The sequence below is a fragment of the Chaetodon auriga genome, chromosome 1 (assembly GCF_051107435.1).
Source record: "Chaetodon auriga isolate fChaAug3 chromosome 1, fChaAug3.hap1, whole genome shotgun sequence".
Classification (NCBI taxonomy): domain Eukaryota; kingdom Metazoa; phylum Chordata; class Actinopteri; order Chaetodontiformes; family Chaetodontidae; genus Chaetodon; species Chaetodon auriga.
The window spans coordinates 8,354,964-8,375,118 of record NC_135074.1 but is presented as its reverse complement, the minus strand read 5'-3'; the positions used below and the strand labels follow the sequence as shown (position 1 = coordinate 8,375,118).

At 43.3% G+C, this 20,155-nt stretch overlaps 1 protein-coding gene across 6 annotated transcripts in view; it reads left to right on the top strand.

Moving 5' to 3' along the window:
• LOC143327462 (A-kinase anchor protein 13) overlaps positions 1-20,155 on the top strand; it is a 105,613-nt gene that overhangs the window by 62,397 nt on the left and 23,061 nt on the right. For 2 of the 6 annotated variants that reach the window (XM_076741854.1, XM_076741941.1), the window contains exons 11-24: positions 2,202-2,347; positions 4,849-5,213; positions 6,853-6,900; positions 9,257-9,434; positions 9,890-9,992; positions 10,842-10,967; positions 12,996-13,038; positions 13,149-13,260; positions 15,656-15,815; positions 17,825-17,892; positions 18,008-18,074; positions 19,103-19,253; positions 19,509-19,621; positions 19,991-20,137. In XM_076741854.1, the coding sequence (XP_076597969.1) occupies positions 2,202-2,347; positions 4,849-5,213; positions 6,853-6,900; positions 9,257-9,434; positions 9,890-9,992; positions 10,842-10,967; positions 12,996-13,038; positions 13,149-13,260; positions 15,656-15,815; positions 17,825-17,892; positions 18,008-18,074; positions 19,103-19,253; positions 19,509-19,621; positions 19,991-20,137 (1,827 nt within the window). The remainder of the gene's footprint in view (positions 1-2,201; positions 2,348-4,848; positions 5,214-6,852; positions 6,901-9,256; positions 9,435-9,889; positions 9,993-10,841; positions 10,968-12,995; positions 13,039-13,148; positions 13,261-15,655; positions 15,816-17,824; positions 17,893-18,007; positions 18,075-19,102; positions 19,254-19,508; positions 19,622-19,990; positions 20,138-20,155) is intronic. The other 4 variants (XM_076742187.1, XM_076742105.1, XM_076742025.1 and 1 more) reach the window with 3 other exon arrangements.

The window sequence follows — 20,155 nt, the reverse complement described above, 5'->3', positions numbered from 1 at the left end:
CATGGTAAAAGCGTAATTCCAGCAATCCGGCTCGTGACTGCAGAGACACTTTTTCCAGAGAGAAGGAAACAGAAATAATCCTGTGCCTGTCATATTGTGGCCTCCCTCTGCTGCTGGATTCATAGCGTTGGATGCAAATATGGAGGCATTACTTAAATCTTACTAAAATAAGATTTCAACCACTGACACCTCTGATTACAAACTTCAGATTCAGAATTGAATATTGGTTAGTTTCTTTGCTTTCTCAAGCTGTGTAATTAGAAATTATTGTTAGTGCATAGCGGCAGTTCTCAAATCTGTGAAACAGTAGCATATCTAGGGAGTGGCTTGGGTTGGCGCTGGTCACCCCTGAAATCTGATTGGCCATCTGCCCAATGAGAGGTGCTACAATTACTTTTTGGGGGACTAAAAGAATGAAGAGCAGAAGAATTTGTACTTTAGAGCTTCTGATTTAGATGTGATGTGTGGGTGAGCGCTGTGCTACAGTACCCGTCAATATTGTGATCCTGAAGACCTTGGTCCTTCCTGACCGTTTGGGCTCAGCAGTCTCAGTCAGGGTTAATGAGTAGTTCTGAGGAGGATCTGGCTGGATCAACCCACGTACAGTACATTTTCATGCAATTGAAGACATGTGTGAGTGGTTGGTAGTCGGCAGTCAGTCAGCTGCAGGAAGTCTGCGACTGTGCCCCCTCATTGGCTCGTTTGCTATTGCAGAGTAACAGTTTCTTGCTAAACTGAAGAGCTCTGTCACTGACCACTTGCACTGTAACCCTTTGTCACATCTCCCAACCCCCTGATAGCCCCCATCATCCTCGGAGCAGCTGACTGCAGCTGAATGCTCAGCCCACAGTGCTCACTTGCTATCACCAGAGATCAACTGCATTTGGTGCAAACCTTTATTCTGTAACACCGTTAATTATTCATTGTAGATCTTTTCACACAGAATCCAGGTCACACACATACACGCAGGCAAGGAACTTCCTCTTGCTCATATGAGTGCATGAAAATGTTCCTGAGGGATGAAGAACAACTTCCGCTTTTTACAGAAATAGACATGAGAAATGATGCAAAATAACAAACTGGGAATGATCTCATCCAGTTGTACTTGGCATGTGGCTAAAGTAAGCCGACTGTTAAACATCAGTGCTGTAGTTGGGTGCAGTCTTCCTCTTTTAGTTTGTCCTTATCTGTACATGTCCTTACATGTACAAAAAACAGCAGCACCACTGTGCTGTTGCATAAGAAATGTTGTACAGTGTGGGTTACTTGTTATTCAATGAGGAGGCCTGAAAAAGCATCTAAAATAGTGTGTTTAAACCCCAAAATGGCTTACGGTGGGTTGCTGTTTAGTGCTGCTGTTGCTAAAGCGCTCTGGGATTTGATGAGAAGTACTGAACTGGGGTCTTAGGCTGAGGATTTACAGTGAGCACAATGGTTTAAAGTTGCTTTTGTGTCTTGAAGATATTTAATGTGATTCATTGCTGGCTATGATTCAGGTGGGGAGGTGGTGACTTATGTGGCCGATGCTTGCAGACACTGGGCTTGAAGCCGGCTGCATGATCGTCTCTCGGCTACAGATCAAACAACTGTTAACTGAAGTCAAAATCACTAAAGCTAATACAAAATGCTGCAGAAAGTCTTTGTAAGCCTCTGTGAACGTCAGCGTTCAGTTGACCTCAGGGTGGCTAATGGTATATGTGATGCTGCTCTGTCATGAAAGCTGTTTTGCACCACATCAATAATATTTTTAGTTGTCATTTTTTGTCTGAGTGGGATTTTAACAGTTCAGCCCTGAGACCCTCTAAACACACAAACAGTAGTTGTTTGCCTTTGCAGTTTAGCACAGACGGCTTTAGTCAGGACAGGCAGCCATTGATCCACCAGGCTTTTCACACCTTCTCAGATTCCCAGAAGTCGTTTCACTCATGTCTAACAGACCTACTTATGTTTCAGAGGAGGGAATAAAAACATTATTTTGGGAACTTTGTGCTTTTCAGTTCAATGACAGAATGTTCCCGTTGAGACAATATGAAGTTACAAGGAATCAAACTTTATTCACCAGAATGTTTTTCTAATTAAAATGTCAAAATCGATGGCTCAAGTTAAACAGTTCACTGCTTAATATTGCTCTATTTCCCTGCGTGTGTAACCTGCTGTATTTCAGTATTAGCACATTAACACAGTTTTGTCATGTCTTTCAGGATCCTCACAGTCTTCAGTGTCTCCCAGTTTGCCCAGTAGAACCAGCAGTGCCACCAGCTGTCCCTCCACAGCTCTCAGAGACTCTGGCAGCGACACGGAAAGCTTCCTGAACACAGAGCTGGGATTTGACAGCATCTTCAGAAAGGTGAGTCTCACTGCTGTCTTTGTCACACAGTCCACCTTTTGAAATCCAGTGTTGTTCATGAACAGTGCCATGGGAGTGTTTCTGTGTTTATCTGTGGGTAGCAGAGCAATGGTTCAAGGCAATGTTCCAGGTGGGAAAATTTAAGGGGCAGAAGTGAACTAAGGAAAAAAAAAAAATCAAAAATCAAAATGAAACATCAAATCTAACAAATGAACCCCCCCCCCCCCCCACCCACCCCCCCCCACACACACACACACACATAGCTCTTACTTGTGTCCCTGTATGAGTGTTAACCAGCTTGTTACTGAAGCAAACAATCAATCAATCAAGAAATAAATAGGAAAATAATAGAAAATCTATTAATTTTGATTTGCCAATGACTATAGGGCTCAGCAACTTCCCCCAAATCCTCTACTGGCTACAGTTCAATCATCCTGTTAACTCACGCCAAACAGCAAGAATATATGTGTGTTTGCCCCCTCAGCTAGTCCTATAGGGATTATACAGTATATATGAAGTAGCTGTTTTGTCAGCCTGCGCCTGGCTTTTTATTTATCAGCAGCCTGAGGCTGAGATGCCAAACATCTACTAAGCATCTTTTTAAGCTGGCAGCTCTACACTGCACTGCTGCTGGGGAAGTGCAAGCTGTGGTCTCTGCTGTCACTCTGCTGATGTTGAAAGTCTGTTTGAAGCCAGGCGCCCTTTGGTTAAAGTTGAAATACTTGTATCTCTCAGTTTCTGCAGAGTTGAGCACTTGAAACATGCTCATGGTAATGTGAACCGAATGTCCTTTTTGTTGTAAACAACAATGGAAAAAGTCAGCGCGGAGAATATCAGCTGCCAGGGAGCAGACAGTATGATGCTGAGGGTTAGGACGCTGTAGATAGACAGGGACGGGCAGAATGTGCCATGATGTCCAAAGGCTTTGATTCACACACAAAGACCACAGCAGCTAAATTCAGCTTCAGTAAGAGAGGATTAATGTCTTTACTGCTCTCTGAAGGGAAATTCTCTTTCTTTTGTTCAATACAATACCGTACTGTACATTTTCTACAAAATGCAGAAGAATGGGCAGAAAACTGTTTCAGAACTCTCAGGTCAAGGCGTTGATCCTAGTAACATGTCCACTGAGGCTGTGCCATGTGCCCTTGAGCAGGACACTTAACTTTACATGCTCACTGATTGAATGTATGAGAAAATAAGCAGAAGTTTAAAATTCAGCTGAACCCTCTTAGCTCTAATGCTAATGTCATGCAACTCACAAACATATACTGCAGTCACATGCACTCTGAACACACAGACACACAGACACACAAACACACACACACACACACACACAGACACACACACATACACACATAAACCCATGCATGCCCTCACTCCCAGAGGAAGTCATGTCCGCAGCATAAAGCAGATCTTTCATTCCCAGCTCTCCAACAGAAGCCGCTCTATGCTCGGCTCTCACACTGCAGCTGGCAGCACAATAGGCCCAGTTAAAGCTCACACCTACAAATTAGCTCAAAATGGACTCTCCCATACCTGTGTGTGTGCATGCAGAAGCCCTTTCCCACCAGAGACAGTCCAAAGAGTATTTACCCATGCTGGTTGTTTTTGTACTGTATTAAAGGTGAGACTGGTCAAGGACAACAGAAGGAGTCCCAGCAAAGTTAGACGCATTTTGCGTGTGTGTATACATGCGCGCACTGTATGCCAGTGTCTTGGTTTTGAATGGCTAAGACAGTCCTGTAAAAATGATGAATAAACCTTGAAAAACCTGTAACTTAGAAACATTTTCCTGGGAAAGGTTTGTTTTCACAAGGTTGCCATCATTTATTGGTGTTTGTTTTAATGTCAGTGTTTCTATAAAGTGGCTCTGGCTCATTATCCCTAAGCCTTGCCATTTGGTCCTCATTATATCCCATTCCTGTGGGTTAAATGGCTGTCTCGCGTTCTCCTAATTCATTGTATGCTTCAGTGAAAAAATGCTGATGGATATATAACGTGATGGGTGAAGTAATTAACAATAATTTGTGATTTCTGTTTTGTCCTGTTCTAATCCATTCTCTTCTGGCCCATTATGTTCTTCTTATTCTGCTATGTTGCTGATGAGATAGTGACTTTAGCCTATGGATTTTAAGTGTTCCCCTGTTACTGAAACTGGAAGGCTCCACTTCCTGTGTGGCTCTGTGAGCAGAAGGCACTGGACTGTAGTTCACTTTCCACTGGAGTGCTCCTTGATTAAATGTGGAATGGAAGTGAAAAAGGCTATTTTTACACTTGTCTGGTCCGGGAAATAATAAATCAGTCAACATTTCATTAGAGTTTGGCATTGAGCTCACTCATTTTTGAATTAATGAAACTGCTCTTGTGGCTCATGATAAATCATATTACTTTTAGTTTATATTTCTTTTCTTTGACAGTTGCCTGTAGGCACATGAAGCTGGGTAGTGAGGCTTTTGACTAATAATAATAATAATAATATATTTCTTGGATGTCTGCAGAATGATGAACCAGTGACAGGAGGAGACAGCGCCAGTGAGGTTTCCGTCTCCTGCTCCTCCACAGACGACACCGCCAGCGTCGGTCCGTCCAGCTCCAGTCCAGAGGGCAGCCAGGGCCTGGAATGCAGCTGGAGCCCAGAGGAGGGCATCCAGACTGGGGCTTCTGTTACAGCAGCACCAGACAGTGGTGGAGGAGGAGGAGGAGGAGCGGGAGAAGCTGAAGAAGAAGCTAAAGACAGAGTGACAGAGGTGCCGCGCCGCTCTTGTCTCCTCCGGAACAGCATCCGCTCCCTTTCGCCTCTTCGCCGCCACAGCTGGGGTCCTGGAAAGAACAACGGAGGAGACGCAGAGATGAATCAGAGGAGGTGAGACGGGGAAGGCGACAAGATCACGTCAGCTTCTTTAACATGAAGGATTCCTAATGACATCGTAGATGGAGTTGTCGTCTGGGAATGTCACTCCTTTGTCCTTGATTCGGCTGCTGGTGTTGGTCTGGTGTCAGTCAGTGGATGTCAGTGGACGTGATGTGTGTAGATGTCAGGATTTTACAGCTTGCTGATGTCGCTCCTTCTGTGCCATGTTGAGAGTTTCCTCCTCCTGCTGTGAGCAGCTGTGTTGCCATTTGTTTGGTGTGGGTAGGGAGCTCCCACAATTGTACACACACAGATGTACGCATGCAAACACTCAGAGACAACACATGTACGCACACTTACAGGTGCACACTCTCATTCACACTTACACCAACATCACAGCATTCATCAGTTAACATGTATGACTTCACACTCACACACACACAAACAACACTTACACAGAGCACAGGAAGGACATGACCGTGATCTGTTTTGTCTTCTGTGCTACAACAGCCGCCTGTCACAGACTGACAGGCCTGTGCCATGATGCTGGAGTGAAAACATAACAAGAAGTGCTTTAGACTTTTATTAGCTGCTGTTTTTATGGTACAATGTTGGGCAGAAAGAACCATTAGCATGAGCCCTCATCTGTCGTCTTACTTCACAGTGTAACTAATGATTGAAAGAAGAATAACTTTTTTGACCGGAGGTGCATTTTTTTTAAATAAACACGAAGCACCTGGAGCACATAAGAAGTATGCAAAGTAATTAAGACAAAACATTTAGCGAAAGGTTTCTCCTGCTGCTAAAGGTGCTCGCTGTGTGAGGCATAAAGAATGTGAAATTTCTGTGGCTGTAGGAGGATCTTGTACATGTAGAGGGATGGGAAAATAAACGCAATAGCCCTTCGTTAGTGAGACAAACACATGCCATCACCACCGCTATGTAATTTGCCTCCTTTGACTGTTTAGTCGCATTTTAAATGAATAGTTCAACGTTTTGGGAAGTCTGATTACTTGCTTTCTTGCCGAAAGTTAGATGAGAAGATGGTGTCTGTATGTTAATATGAAGTTCCAGCTAGCGGTTACCTTATCTTAGCATAAAGATTAGAAACAGCTCTCACCCTTTATACATGTTAGGACACTTGTGTGTTACGTCTTTACTGAAAGAGTAAAAAGGACATTTTTTTTTTTTTTAGTGACCTTTAGATGTGCTGGTAGGTGGATTTTCTTGCCTACAGACAGAGCTAGACCAGTTGTTTCTGGTCTTTGTGCTAAGCTAAGATAAGCTAACCATCCCCCAGCTCCATCTTCATATTTAATGGCTGTGCAGTATGAGAGTACATCACTATTCTCATCTCACTCTGCAAGAATGCCAACATGCATATTTCCCAGCATCTGGAGCCGTCCCTTCATTATCATTAACCTGGATAAATGCCATTGTTATCACTCCTGCAACATGCTAGGATGTGCCTCAGAGTTCATACACACACAATAGATACCAGCCCTACTAAAAAAGATGATTCCATCAGAGAATGACATAGTTCATTCCTTCATTCATTCATTATGTTCTTATTGAGCTGCCATCCCCTCATGTCCCAACTCATCTCACCCATCATCCATTACTTCCTGTCTGTTTCATCCATCACCTCCAGTTCCATCCGTAGCCCTGGTGATGGGAAGCCGAGTTTTCACAGGAGAAGGTACTAATTCACTTCATGTATTGCTAAAATTGACTTGTTGCTTGGTGACGTCTTGTGGCAAATTCATGTAGGTGTAGCCCGTGCCCATCTCCCGCTTTTTAACACATGCTTGCTGAACTACTCCTGCATTGTGCTCCGTCTCTGCAGACAACTGCGCTGAAAAATGTTGCTCCCTTTTCACTCATCAGAATGTGTGAGAAACACTGTGACAAATAGATGGTTGAGACAGGCTGGTGTTTTGTATCGCGGTGGTAATAACAAGCAGCTACATGGAAAGAGGTGAGTTTAGCTCTGGAGGCTCAGAGGACTGAGTTGGCTAGATACTGAGAACAGACTATAGATACTCATATATATATATTTGTAATAAACTCCTGTAGGGAATTTTTGAGGACTTTCAAGGCATCAGAGGAGTTTTGAATTCAGTCCTGGAGAAGACGGTGTGCCACAGCAGTAAAAGCAGGATGGAAGTTGAGCTTGTGTTCCGCAGAATTGTTTTAGATTTTCTAGATTTGGTTAAAGAATTTAGACGCTGATGGAAAATTTTATAGTTGAACAGTAAAGTTGTCAGTGCTCTCTGGTGGACAAAACTGTTTCTAAATGTCTGACAACGCACTATATCTTTGACATTGTTGTGCTGCAACTTCTTCTGACATACAGCTGCATCTGTGGTTAGCTAATACTGGCCAATAATATCAGCCCAGCTCTATCTGTGAGGCTGTAAGTAAGACGTGACTCTAATGGTCAGAGGCCAGCACTCGAACCGCTGGGCCACATTTTCACACCAAAGTAGTAGCTGCCGCAGCAGTAGTTTCATCACTGTTAATAGCACCCAGGCTATTCTGACAAGATTGCATTTGCGGGTTAGGCTTGATACTTATTTCTATGTCTGTTCTTGATATTACCACAACACTGGAGCAGGAAATGAACTCGCACCCATTTACATTGTTAGTGTTTGACAATGGGAAATGTACACAGTTGGAGCCAATAGTCCACTTATGTCAGAACATTGTCACTCTCTCCCAACATCCCCGCAACTACGTCCTTTTCACATCCTCCTCTTTCTGCTTCACTGTTACTCTGCCATACTTGCTTACCATCACTCCTCTTTATCTCCATCTCCATTCTTCCCTTGACTAACCCCTCCACCTCACACTCTGTTAGCATCAGCTGGTGCCCTCCTGACGCTCCCCATAGTCATGGTGTGGAAGTAGTCAGTTCCCCCAGGTACAGTGCTTGTGTGTGTGTGTGTGTGTGTGTGTGTGTGTGTGTGTGTGTGTGTGTGTGTGTGGGTGTGTGTGTGTGTGTGTGTGTGTGTGTGTGTGCACGCACAATGTTTTTTTCTGACCTACTTTGAATAGGGTGTATTTACATGCTGTTTGATTTTGCATTTGGGTTTAGAGGGCATACATGCCTGTGTGCATGTGTTTTCGTGAGTGTGTGAATGCCCTGCCCAGTCTGTCAGTCAGTAGCTTCCTACAGCAGAGAACTGCGACAGCTGCTGGTGTTATTCATGTTTCAGTGCCGAGGACCTCGTGGCTCTGTAGGATAGTGTGCAATAATACTGGCAGAAAGCAGGCCTTAATATGACAGATATAGTCATCTACATTCACAGCCCTGAGGATAGGTGAGTGCTGCTCCACGCTGGTCACTGATAATCACCAAGTCATGATTCTTTTGGTCCAGTTCAGGTTAGTGATGTTTGAATGTGTTGGACTGATGATGTGCTGGATAATGGAGTGCCATGCAAAGCCAAGGGCTGGAGATAACAGAGATTTAGTGCGGGAGCTATAACCATCGCCGACTCTGTCCTGAAGCGAATAGAGCTGCAGCCGCGTAGCATAGCTCATCCTGAAATGTAGCTGTAGTTTTCCTCTCCATAATCATTGTATTGGATTTTTCAAGGCCTCTTATTTCCAGTCATAGATCGATGTAATTGGGTTTGTAAATCACAGCTGCAGACCCTCTCTATGCTGATGCTGATGTTGGAAGTCATTTGCCGATGCTTCAGCTGTAAATCTGCTCCGGAGCCCAGTGATAACTCAGCTGGCTAAACACTGTGCAGGACCAGCTGTGTGTGTGTGTGTGTGTGTGTGTGTGTGTGTGTGTGTGTGTGTGTGTGTGTGTGTGTGTGTGTGTGTGTGTGTGTGTGTGTGTGTGTGTGCGTGCGTGCGTGTTCATGCGTGTCAACAGGTGCATGTGTGCATGTCTGTATGTGTTTGAGCTTGTTGCACCAGTAGCTGTGTGTGACCAGAAAGCTGTGATGAACAGTCCAGAGAAGAAGAGCTAGTGGAGTGAATGTGTACACAGTCATTCCTCCTTCTTTGAGGTCACCTCTGACTTCTGTTTGTCCATACAGCTACAGCCTGGAGGGGCTCAGTGGGGGCCAGGAAGAGCTGAGGGGTCCCACCACGCAGGGGCCCCGAATCCTGGAGCCTTTAAGGATGCCCCGGCATGACAGCGATGACAGGGGCTCCCTGGTTTCTCTGACAGAGGAGCAGGAGGAGCTGGGGGAACATTGCAGACTACGTGACCCGGTCAGCTAACACGCACACACACGCACGGACACGCACACACCATCACGTTTGTCCTCTAGATGTCATATCTTTATGCTGTCACGCAATCAGCCCTGAGGGATCCTCAAAAACATCCTCAGCCTAATTCACTTGAGAGGAAAAATGGATTTGCTTGTGCATAAACAAGACTTATAAACAGTCAGGGGAACTTTGAGACTTGTCAGTTTGAGGATTAGTAAGAATTAATAAACATCTCTTTCCTCAGGCGGCCTCTCTCTGCTCTCATTGAATTAAAACAAATTGTGAACACAACATCACAACTCATTTGTGTAGTTTCCCTTTTAAGTTTGTAGTTCCTGTTTCCAGTTTAGTGCCTGGTAATGTTTTGTTCCATATTATCTCTGCCTGGTTTAGTGTCCTTTTTTTCACATTGTCATCCACTATGTTTGACTCAAACCTTGTTTCTCACACTCCAGAAATCAAGGCGGTATCGGCCTCTGCGAAACAGCTGTCCTCCCATGACCCTGCCCCTCACAAAGTCTGTATCCATGCTCGCCATTAGCCAGAGAGACATTGATGGTGAGTGACAAGTTGTGAGGCTGCCTCTCTGTTTTACCATCCATGTACAATTTCAATGCAGATTATGGCCCTTACTCGTAACAGTGAGCCTCTCTGGCCATTTAATAGATTTCCTTCCTGTTCTTCTGCTGTAAAGTCGTGACATATGAAAATTACAACATGAGCAACATGAGTGAATAAATAGGCAAATATCTAAAACTTTAAATGTATTTCTAAGTGTACTTCACTGCTCCTTTTTCATACTCAGACAGTCTGCTGTGCAGAAGGAGCACAGTCATTTGAGTGTAAAGAGAATTTTAACCTTATATGAAAGATAACACAAAACATAGATTTCACTGTGTTTTCCTTGAATCACCCCCAACAATGACAAATACACTAGAAAGGTAGTTAAATACTTAAGCACCCTTTTTTCAGTTCTTTAAAGGCCCTACACAGTCATGTGCTCAGTAAGATACTTATTTGCCTGATGCTTATTTGCCTGTGTGGGCGTGCACAGACTCTGCTTCATGCACATCTGTTTGAGCCTACATTAACTTTGTTGCACCTGTTAGGGTGGGAAAAGTTACACCTCTGTCATTCTTATGGGTTCATTAAGTCTGGTTGCCTGACGTAATTCCAGCACAGCTCCACCAACGTCAGCCTGAGCAGGCGTCTGATTGGTCAGAATAAGTGGAAGCACTGATGTGAGTGTGCAGGGCCGTTAAAAGATTTCTTGATTTCTTCACCAGATGATTTGTCAGGTGTTAAAGTTTCTCCTCCATCCTCACTGTTATTCTAAAGTTGGTTAATTTTAATAAGCGATCAACCCCTGCTGTGGTTCTTTCCTTCCTGCCCCCCCCCCCCCCCCAGCAGTGGGACGCCTGAGACGTAAGAGGCGAATTTCCTTCTCTTTCAACCTTTCCCCCATCCTCACCAAATCTAAGTCTCAGTTCGTTTATGGGGACTCTTCATCTAGCGATGATGAGGATAACTTGAGTAAGTAATGTTCTGTAAACTTAGCTGCAGTAGAAATTAGCTGTGATGTCAGAACCGTAGCTGTTCCCGTTAGAGTCTGGATATTCCCCAAAGGCCTGTAACCCAGAGTCAGTACTGCTCACAATGTGGATCCTGCTGAAAAGGGTCCTGTTCATGTGGCGCTGTGCAGTAACACAGTTATGATCTTTAGACACTCAGATATTAACCAAGTAGTATTATATATTTGTACCCATGTGCTCACCTGTAACCTGAAATGCGATGAGATCTCTATGTTCCCTTTATTGAGGTGCCAAGTTTTCTGGAATCACTCAAATAACTGTAGACGCGGTCGACTGGCACTAAATCATGATATCCCACAACAAACACACATAATGCGTTATATTGAATATCCCCAGAAATGATGCGTAAACATGCAGCCTTGACCTTAGTGCGACCTCTCAGTTTTTCCTGGGTGAGTGCTCTCTGTTATATTGTAGCTTTTGCAGTAACAGAAAGATGTGCATTTAAGCCTGAACGCAGCTAGATGCTGAAGCGCGATGAAGACCAAAAGTTCAGCTGCAACAAACTTGTCATGAGGAAACCACTAATTACTGCAGATATTAAGCTGCTTACAGCATGAATGTGCAATTAGAATGAGCTTGTAGCAAAATCACTGGTCTAGAAAACCACCTCTCACCTAGGCAGCAAGTTTTGCGTTAATAATTCCTGTTGACGACATTAAATAGGACCTTGGCTTCTCTTCTCCCGCCCCCCCCCCCACCCAGCCCAATATTTAGCTGACCTTTACTTAGATTAGTCTTTGTTTTGTCGCTTCGCAAAAATGAAACCCAACCACCAGAGAAAGAGGAAAAATAATAACCATAAACACTGCAGGTGAGCGGAGGAAGCCCTCTCTTCCCTCCAGATAAATGTGAGCCTGTCACCTTTAGTTAAAGACACTGAGCCTTCCCTTTTCTTATCTGTGAGATTTTTTTTCCATTAGCGTTCTCTGTCTCCTTGCCAAACTTTGCCCTCATTATCCCGTTTTGGGTTTGACTTTCTGATATAGCGCAGGATAGCAGTGCTTTGCATATTCACCTGTACGTCATAATATTGGGTAGAAATGGCTGTTTAGAAGGAAGCAGAGTTAAAAAGATGCATGCCTACATTTAACTGATACCAAATAAGTACAGACTCTGTAGTGGTTATTTGGCAAAGACTGCAGTGTGTGCTTTCATTCCATTTTTCAATTATTATTATTTATTTATATTATGTGCAGTCAAATGAAAAATACAAAGTCAAAGATTAATAGAAAAAATACCAACATTTTGGGAGTTACTGGAGCCAGGAAATCCAAACTCGAATAACTGAGGAGGCTGGGCGGTGCTTTTGTAGAACAAGCTAGCTACAACCATCATGGCTTTGTGTGAATAGCCAAGACTCATAATAAATGAAATGTGATTTGGTATTAAGTCCATAATGTCTTGTGGGGAAAAAAAGACTTTGTATTTTGAAATTTCCTATTTCATGAGATTGGATGTCTGTGCCGCCAGAGATTTGTTTGGAGCCAATATCTAGCAGCCAATAGTGGCAATGGATCTAAAGGCAATACTTCAGCTTCAGCTTTTGGCCTCAGCGCTGGCCACTGTCATCAGTGCCAGAGTCTTTTTGCTTTTGGCTTCTACACAGCCTCCATGAGAGACGCTAAATGTTAAATACCTTGCTCAAGGACATTAGCTGTTGAAGGACAGGGGAGAGTGGATTATTGAATTTTCTGCCCGATTCTTGCAGCCAGGACTGGAACCGACAGTCGTGCATAGACACATCGCCTGGTCAGTGAGGTCATTCACTAACTGTACATGCAGGGAAAGCAGGATAATAGTTTGTTCGCCACTTAAAATAGACGGAGGAAGGAGATTTTCCACCTGAGATGACAAATACAGTGAATTAAAAAAACAAAAAAAAAAACAAAAAAAAAAACTTCTGTCCTGTTTTTGCCAGCTCCTGAATCTTTGCCCTACTGCTTACTTCCTGCCTGTTTCTTTCCAGGTATGAGGTCGTTTTCCAGCACCTCTGGGTCACTAGCGTACAGGTCAGCACACCTCTGCACATACAGAACCATTTTCAGATTGTGTGAACAGGTGAGCCTTGTGATTGCAGCTGTTGTTTCGTTAATTAAACGTGTGTGTATGTGTGTACCAGTATATCAGAGGAGGAGCCTGGCCCTCTGCGGAGCGACACTGAGGGAAAGAGTGTGACAAAAGTCAGCCGGACCTTCAGCTACCTCAAGAACAAGATGTACAAAAAGACCAGGGTGAGAGAACATTGAGTTTTTAATCATCTGTAATAAAAGTGTGGCAAGACTTGAAGCTGTATTTTCTATATTTCACTAGGTATGACTTGCATTACTGTTTCTCAGAGCAGGGCCTCCATGTGAGCTGTGTGTTTGGTAAAAATGCAGCCTGCTTTCATGGACTCCTCCTTAAACATTTATTCCCGTCCGGCTTTCAGCCTCACTCTACTCAGCATTCGCACGTTAGCACACAGTCACACTGGGGGCTGCCCCATGCATCTTCTCCTGTTGCCCTCTGAGCAGCTCGGTCGCTTATGTGTTAGGGGGATATGTGTCTTGCATGGCAGAAGTCAGTGTTCCTTCTAACCACGTCCCCTAGTCAGGTTTCCCCGGTAGGCTTGGCTTTGAGCTTGCAGCACTTTCTAATCACAGATGTGAGTCTGGGGTCTAATATGAGGTCAAAGTCATCTCACACAGAGCCACGTCAGGTCCCCCTACATCCATAATATATCTTGATATACAGTGACAACCTCATTAACTACAGACCTGTCACACGCCATGTTAACACTTCTAATTTCTTCATTGAATTCAACTGGATGAGGGTTTTTAAAGATTGTCCTCCCATTTTTTCTTCCTATCCAGTAATAAATCCTGATTTATTTATTTTTATTATTATTTATTATATTGTCAGCTTTTGGATATTCTGTACACATACAGTTTCTGTGCAGTGTCCAAAGTCTGAATGTTCTGGGAGTGAATCTACTCTGTTTTTACATAGTGTCTGTACCAGACTGAAGGGTCATTGCTGTAATAACACCTCCTGTAGCGAGCCAGTCACTTCCTCATTGCTGCTTTCGTGATGGAGCCTCAGTGCCAGTAGTAGCTTCAGTCGCTCAGCCACAGCCAGGGATGTTATACAGGAGATTCACAGGGAGCCATGGCTTCTCACTGAGATGGAAAGGCTGGCTGGAGGTAGGCTAACAGAATGCTCTCGTTTCCCAGTCAAACTGTAGTGAAAGAGACTGTCACAATATCGTGTTAAAAGTGGCCGGTGTTCCCCTTTGGGTCCATGTAGTTTTCCAGTGAAGTCATTGCCTTGTTGCAATATCTTTCACTAGAATGTCTTTTTGCTTAAATCTCTGGTTTAGGTGTCAGGAGAGATTACTTCTCCTGTTGTGAACGCTTGCAGCCAAAAGAAATGTGCTGAGAATCGTCTTTGCTTCCTGTGTTTTTCCAATAAGTTGAACAGTTTTTGGAACAGGAAACATATCAGCAAATGCTTCTTAGAAGGTTGCTGTGGTGAAGAATACTTCATTAGGCCTCCGCTTCATAAAAGTGTGTCTGTGTGTTTCACCTCTGGTTAGATAGCTGTTGTTGCAGGAAGTGAGAATGAATGCTGTTGCAGTGTTGTAATGGCCATAAAACATGCGGCTCACTGTGCTCCAATCAACCTTGTGGTATCTTGAAGCAACTGAACAAAATGAGCTGTAGTATGTCAGAGCTTTGTGGTCCCCTCAAACCAAGAGGCCCAGGGCCGGCCATTAAAACGAGCTGGAAACTCCATTTTCCCATTTCCTCTGGGTTTGGGTGGAGGCTCTGTGATGTAAATCCAGGAGAATAAGAGCTCTGTTCTTCTCTGCATCACTTTATGGGATTGTGATTCAGCTCAGTGTACAGAGATGACCAACAGCTGAGGATGGCCTTGTCCATGAATACAGAGGCAGCAGAAAGACCGCCCTGTTATGGAAAGGTCAAGGATTTGATTCCCAGACAACGTGTCTCTGTCAGTTGTCATGCATCCTGCAGAAGTGTGTTTCAGCACACCGAAGTCCTCCCTACTTCATCATCATAAGACAGTTTGAAGCCTCATAGTAGCTGAGAAAACACAATATGTAACATATGAAGATTGATTGTCTTTTGGTAGAAATGGTTACTGTAATGGAAAGCTGTTTACCACAGTGGTTATGTTCCACCAGCACTCCAAACCTCTGCCTGTATTCCTGTAAAAATATACCAAATATCAGAGATTTAATAACAAAATCCCACTGTCTTTAGATGAACCAAAACAGCCAAGACTGCCTCAAACAAACAGCCACTACATTTAAAACAGTCTCTTAACGAGACAGTTTGTTGTCAGCATAAATAATGCATCACTTAATATGCAAAGACCCCTGCTGTGTTGTACATCAGAGTAATAATGTCGCTCTGCTGGATTCACATCGGAATTTAACATACACAACTGGCCAAATGCCGAGACGCTTTGCCAGCGTCTGGTTCGTTATTCTACTCTACAGGTAACCAGACAACATCTGATATGGCTGGTCTGACAGTTGAAGTGATTATTGAGCTCGAAGTGACCTTCCTGACCTGGTATGGCTGGTGTGTGTTCTTGACTGTGACGATTCCACCTGTGCAGGAAAAGGACAGAGAGAAAAAGGAGAAAGAGAAGGACAGCAAAGAGAAGGACAAGAAGGCAGTTAATGGTCACGTATTCACACCAGTCAGCTCGAGCCAGGCAACCCAGTGCTCCCAGTGCAATAAGGCTTTCAACAGCAAGGATGCTTACCATTGCACACGTAAGTACCTTTCTCTGTTCATTTCTTACTTCTTTTTTATTTTTTGCAGTGTTTTTCACTCTGGTTTTTGTTCTTTCCTTGCTTGTCACAGATCAGGACTCCCGTTGCTTTCAGTCTAATCAAAGCACATTAAGTGTTGTGATTCATTATTAAAAGAATTTCTCGTCTTGTTAATTCATTTCTACTTTGAAAACAAGTTAAGCTCTCTGCGCTGCTGGGTGCAAGCTATACTGAATATTCTGTAAGGAGAAAAAAAAAAGGCGTCATAAGAAAAGCTCCTCAGTGCACATACATCATCAGGCATGAATCATGCTATTTGGGAGGTCACATCAGCTTTCCGTAAAGCCTCCGTCAGTACTTTTGGACCATGTGATTTATAGATATATCCACCTATGTAATTAAAGAGTTTGATTTAAGATCATCAGAAAACATTAATAATGTATATTTGTGTGTCATTTCTACATAGCATGTGTGTGTATGTGTGTCAAAAACGAGGTTCAGCCCAGCAGAATCACTCACATTTGACTGAAGCTGCTTCATGATCAGTTTGAAGTAGTGAAACTGTCTGAATGGTCACTTCTAGTGTGATCAAGTCAGACTGTCAGTACAGACAACAAACCGGTTTTTGCACTGTTTTCCACTGAAGTAGCAGCAGCAACCCTAAAGAGGATGTAGTTTATTGCACAAGCCTTTGGCGCAACCCCAAGAAGGCCTAAAAAGGAGAAACCAGCTCTGCAATGGATCACAGCGATCCTCTCAATGGTCACAATCTGCCTCAAATAGACTGGCAACAACAGCTCTTGTTGTGTTCAGCTGGTCTGGTTCGGATTGTTGGAGCCAGCGATAGTTCTGACGGTGTTTTCGGGAGGTTTGTGCTTGCAGATGTCTGGCTGGTGTCCATTCAGCAGACGAATACAGCGATCCTTTGTCTGAGATTAGCTGGAATTAGTTGGACGTCCACAAAAAGCAGTGAATTACCCAATAAAACCATTTAAGAGGAGAAAAACACTGCAGGAATTTAAGCTGGTTTTACTGAGCGAGTCATGAGTAGAGATATCACATAATCTACTTTGATACACCTCTTTTTTCTTTTCTTTTTTTTTTTTTTACATTAACACAAGTATACATGTTTCAGGTGATAGGTGGAAGTGATCCTGATCCTGAAAGTGTTGCTGCCTTTCTATATTTATATATATGTTGAGTTCCTCAGGACTGTTTTCTCACCCTGACTGAGAGTGTAAGTGTGTTGATGTAATCCTAAGAACGGAAATGTTGTATGGGGACACGGTCTGATAGTGGGCTTGCGGGTTTCACTTGTGCAACATGTCTGTTTAAAGCACTTCTCTCTGTTGGGGACATGCCTTCATGAAAGCTGGTGGAAACTTGTTGGAGCCTTGTTGTGTGAAGCAGTTTTTTTTTTTTTTGACAGGAGCAGAGATGGTTGTTCCTCTCGCTGGCCCTTCTCGATCAACCATTTCAGTTTTGCCTTGTTTTTTTTTTTTTTGGCATCGTATGTACAGTAAACATGACAGGTCTCTTTTTCAAAGTCAGCTCTTGCGAAATGATCCGACAGCATGAGATTTAAAGGATGGTACAGAGGAATTATGTCTTCGATTGACTCGGTGGGATCAGATCCCAGAACAGATCTTATTTTAGCAATCTTGGATGATGACCCTTGTTCCATGGTGATTTGGGAGTGTTTACATAATTGAAATTTTCCCATGCAATCCAGTGTTTATGTCTGTGTGTGTGTGTGTGTGTGTGTGTGTGTGTGTGTTTGTGTCATTCCTCAGCCTATCTCTTTTTTCTCCTCCGTCCATGAGCAGTATTACCCCTCGGTTGCATCACATGCTCTGCTCCAGTCTGGCTTTCATTAGTGGGCTGGTGGAGTTTCCTGGCCGGCTATGAAAACCAGTCAGAATTTCTAGCCCCCACCTTCCTCACACCCCACCACCTCCCCCATTTTGCTTGTAGTATTCACTGAGCGTTCTGTTGCTTTTTCTTTCCAGACTGTAATGCTTCCGTCCACAAGGGCTGTAGGGACGGCCTGCCCGTTTGTGCTAAGGTGAAGATGAAGGTAAAAGTTCCCTCAGCGTAACTCCACCACTGATTCTGTAGTATTCTGCTGTCCTGCAGCCAATATTGATTCTGAACTCCTCATTTATGCTTTTATTCTCTGTCTCTCTGGCTAGTTGCCCAAACAGCAGTTTGCAGTACCAGATTCAAGTTCTTTTCCCACAGTCACCATGAGGAACAAATGTGAGTCACTCAGATTTCTAATAAGTCTGCACTGCCTGCATAACTGCATTTCTGTACTTCAATTCTATGTCTAGGTTTTATGGGCTGTTTTAAGATCAGGGCAGCTGATCAAAATTCAGATTCCTCAGTAGAGGAGGATATGTTGCTACTAGATCTTGTGCCAAAGTGATTCAAAGTGAGCAGGAAAGATATCTGTGAGCAGAATTCACAGTGAAACATTTCCTCATTTAGGTAAGAAAACTTGTTTTTCCAGATTTAGTATTTTTTTTTTTTAATCTTTTTAGATTAGTTAAAGGAGAACTATGTCCTCTAGACTTAAAGACTTGAATTCTCTCGCCTCTTAGACGTGTCAAATTTTTGAAAACCCACCCAGGTCCAAAGCTGTTTTGCCATGTGCAAGTTTTTTTAATTAAATGAAAATGAATGAAGTTAAATTTGTATTTACTTCAGTATGAATAAAAAAAGAATTTTGTTGTTAAAAAGAGAGGAATATGAGATAAACAAAAGAGACTACAGTACATTTGGGGATTCAAAACAAAACAAAACCCCAGCCTCCCCAGGGTTCCTCAAGGACGCTCCTATGGTCCTGATCCGATTGTTGGAAGGTTTGCAGGCTCCCATTAAGTGAACTGTATATACACACATAACCTTTATTTAATCAGGTAGTGTCATTGAGATCAAGATCTCTTTTGCAAGAGAGAGTTCAACAGAAAGAAAAACAAACACAGCCAGACAGAACAAAAGCCCATACAGCATCAGAGACACACATCACAGAGTCCCTGAACAGATTTGAAGTTATGAGTTTAGAATCAGCCTGTGGGATGAGACATTGAAGTTGTCAGATCCTCTGTAATTCAGTCCATTTGTAAGGTGCGAAATAGCAGAAGGTGACTTCCTGGACTCAGCTTTGAAAATGAAAATGACAGAATGTAGTTCTCCTTTTGTGTTAGTGAGGACCTGCCTACATTTCCATGTAGCACACAGTAATAAGTACGATGCTTTTCGGCTGTAATATGTCTGGGGTTCAGCTGGTGGCACGAGGGAGCGCCCCTGGTCGGCCATCTTGTCCCCTGAGGACCATTCTTCCCTGATGATCCCATCGTCACGGAGACACACCAGCATCATGCCTTTCCATGGCAACAACCTCTCCAAAAGTCTGTCCATAAGCAACATCGCTGGGTGAGCTGGTGTGTGTGTGTGTGTGTGTGTGTGTGTGTGTGTGTGTGTGTGTGTGTGTGTGTGTGTGTGTGCGTGCACATGTGTTTCTGTTGCAGTTTGACCTTTTTTTTACTGTCTTGTCTTTTTTGATAGCTTTTTATGTGACCACTTTAGCGTCAGTGCACCATTTGAGATTCAACAGCTTAACGGGTGTTTTTGGTTGTAAGTGGCTGTAAAAATATCTATTCATATCATTTTTATTATCTCTCCAATCAGTCCGGTGTTTGATGAGATGCCCATTAAAGGCCTGCGGTATCTCTCTCAGTCTACTGACTCCCTCAATAGAACCAACCAGGTCACAGAGTCCATGGAATCGCTCACAGATGAAGGTCAGTACACACACACACACACACACATACACACCACTAATCTCACCACCTGAGCCAGCTGTCAATCAGCTGGGAGCCTCTGATTGAAAAACTGAGTGAATATCTAACAATTTCTGTACAAAATATGATATTACATCAACTGTATACAAATATTAATCAAAAACTTTGACTTCTTTCTAAAGTGAATGAATAAAATAATCATAACACAAAATTGCATTGTGGCCTCTTCACTGAAAGGTACAAAATCTCAGTAAAACAAAGAAGTGAAATTTTTAAAAAGTAATTCAACTCTGTGTCATACTCATAAAATATTACAGAAACTATAATGTGAGCTTCAGACTGTCAATGCAAGCTGTGTTGTTGGTGCAGGGACGGAGATGATGGATGGTCAGCTGATGGGGGAGTTTGAGGCAGAGGCCAAGGAGCTGGAAGCTGACTCGTGGAGTTTAGGTGTGGAGCAGCAGTACCTGCAGCAGCTGGACAAAGAGCTGGTGAAGAGACAGGATGTCATCTATGGTACTTTGATTCACTGAA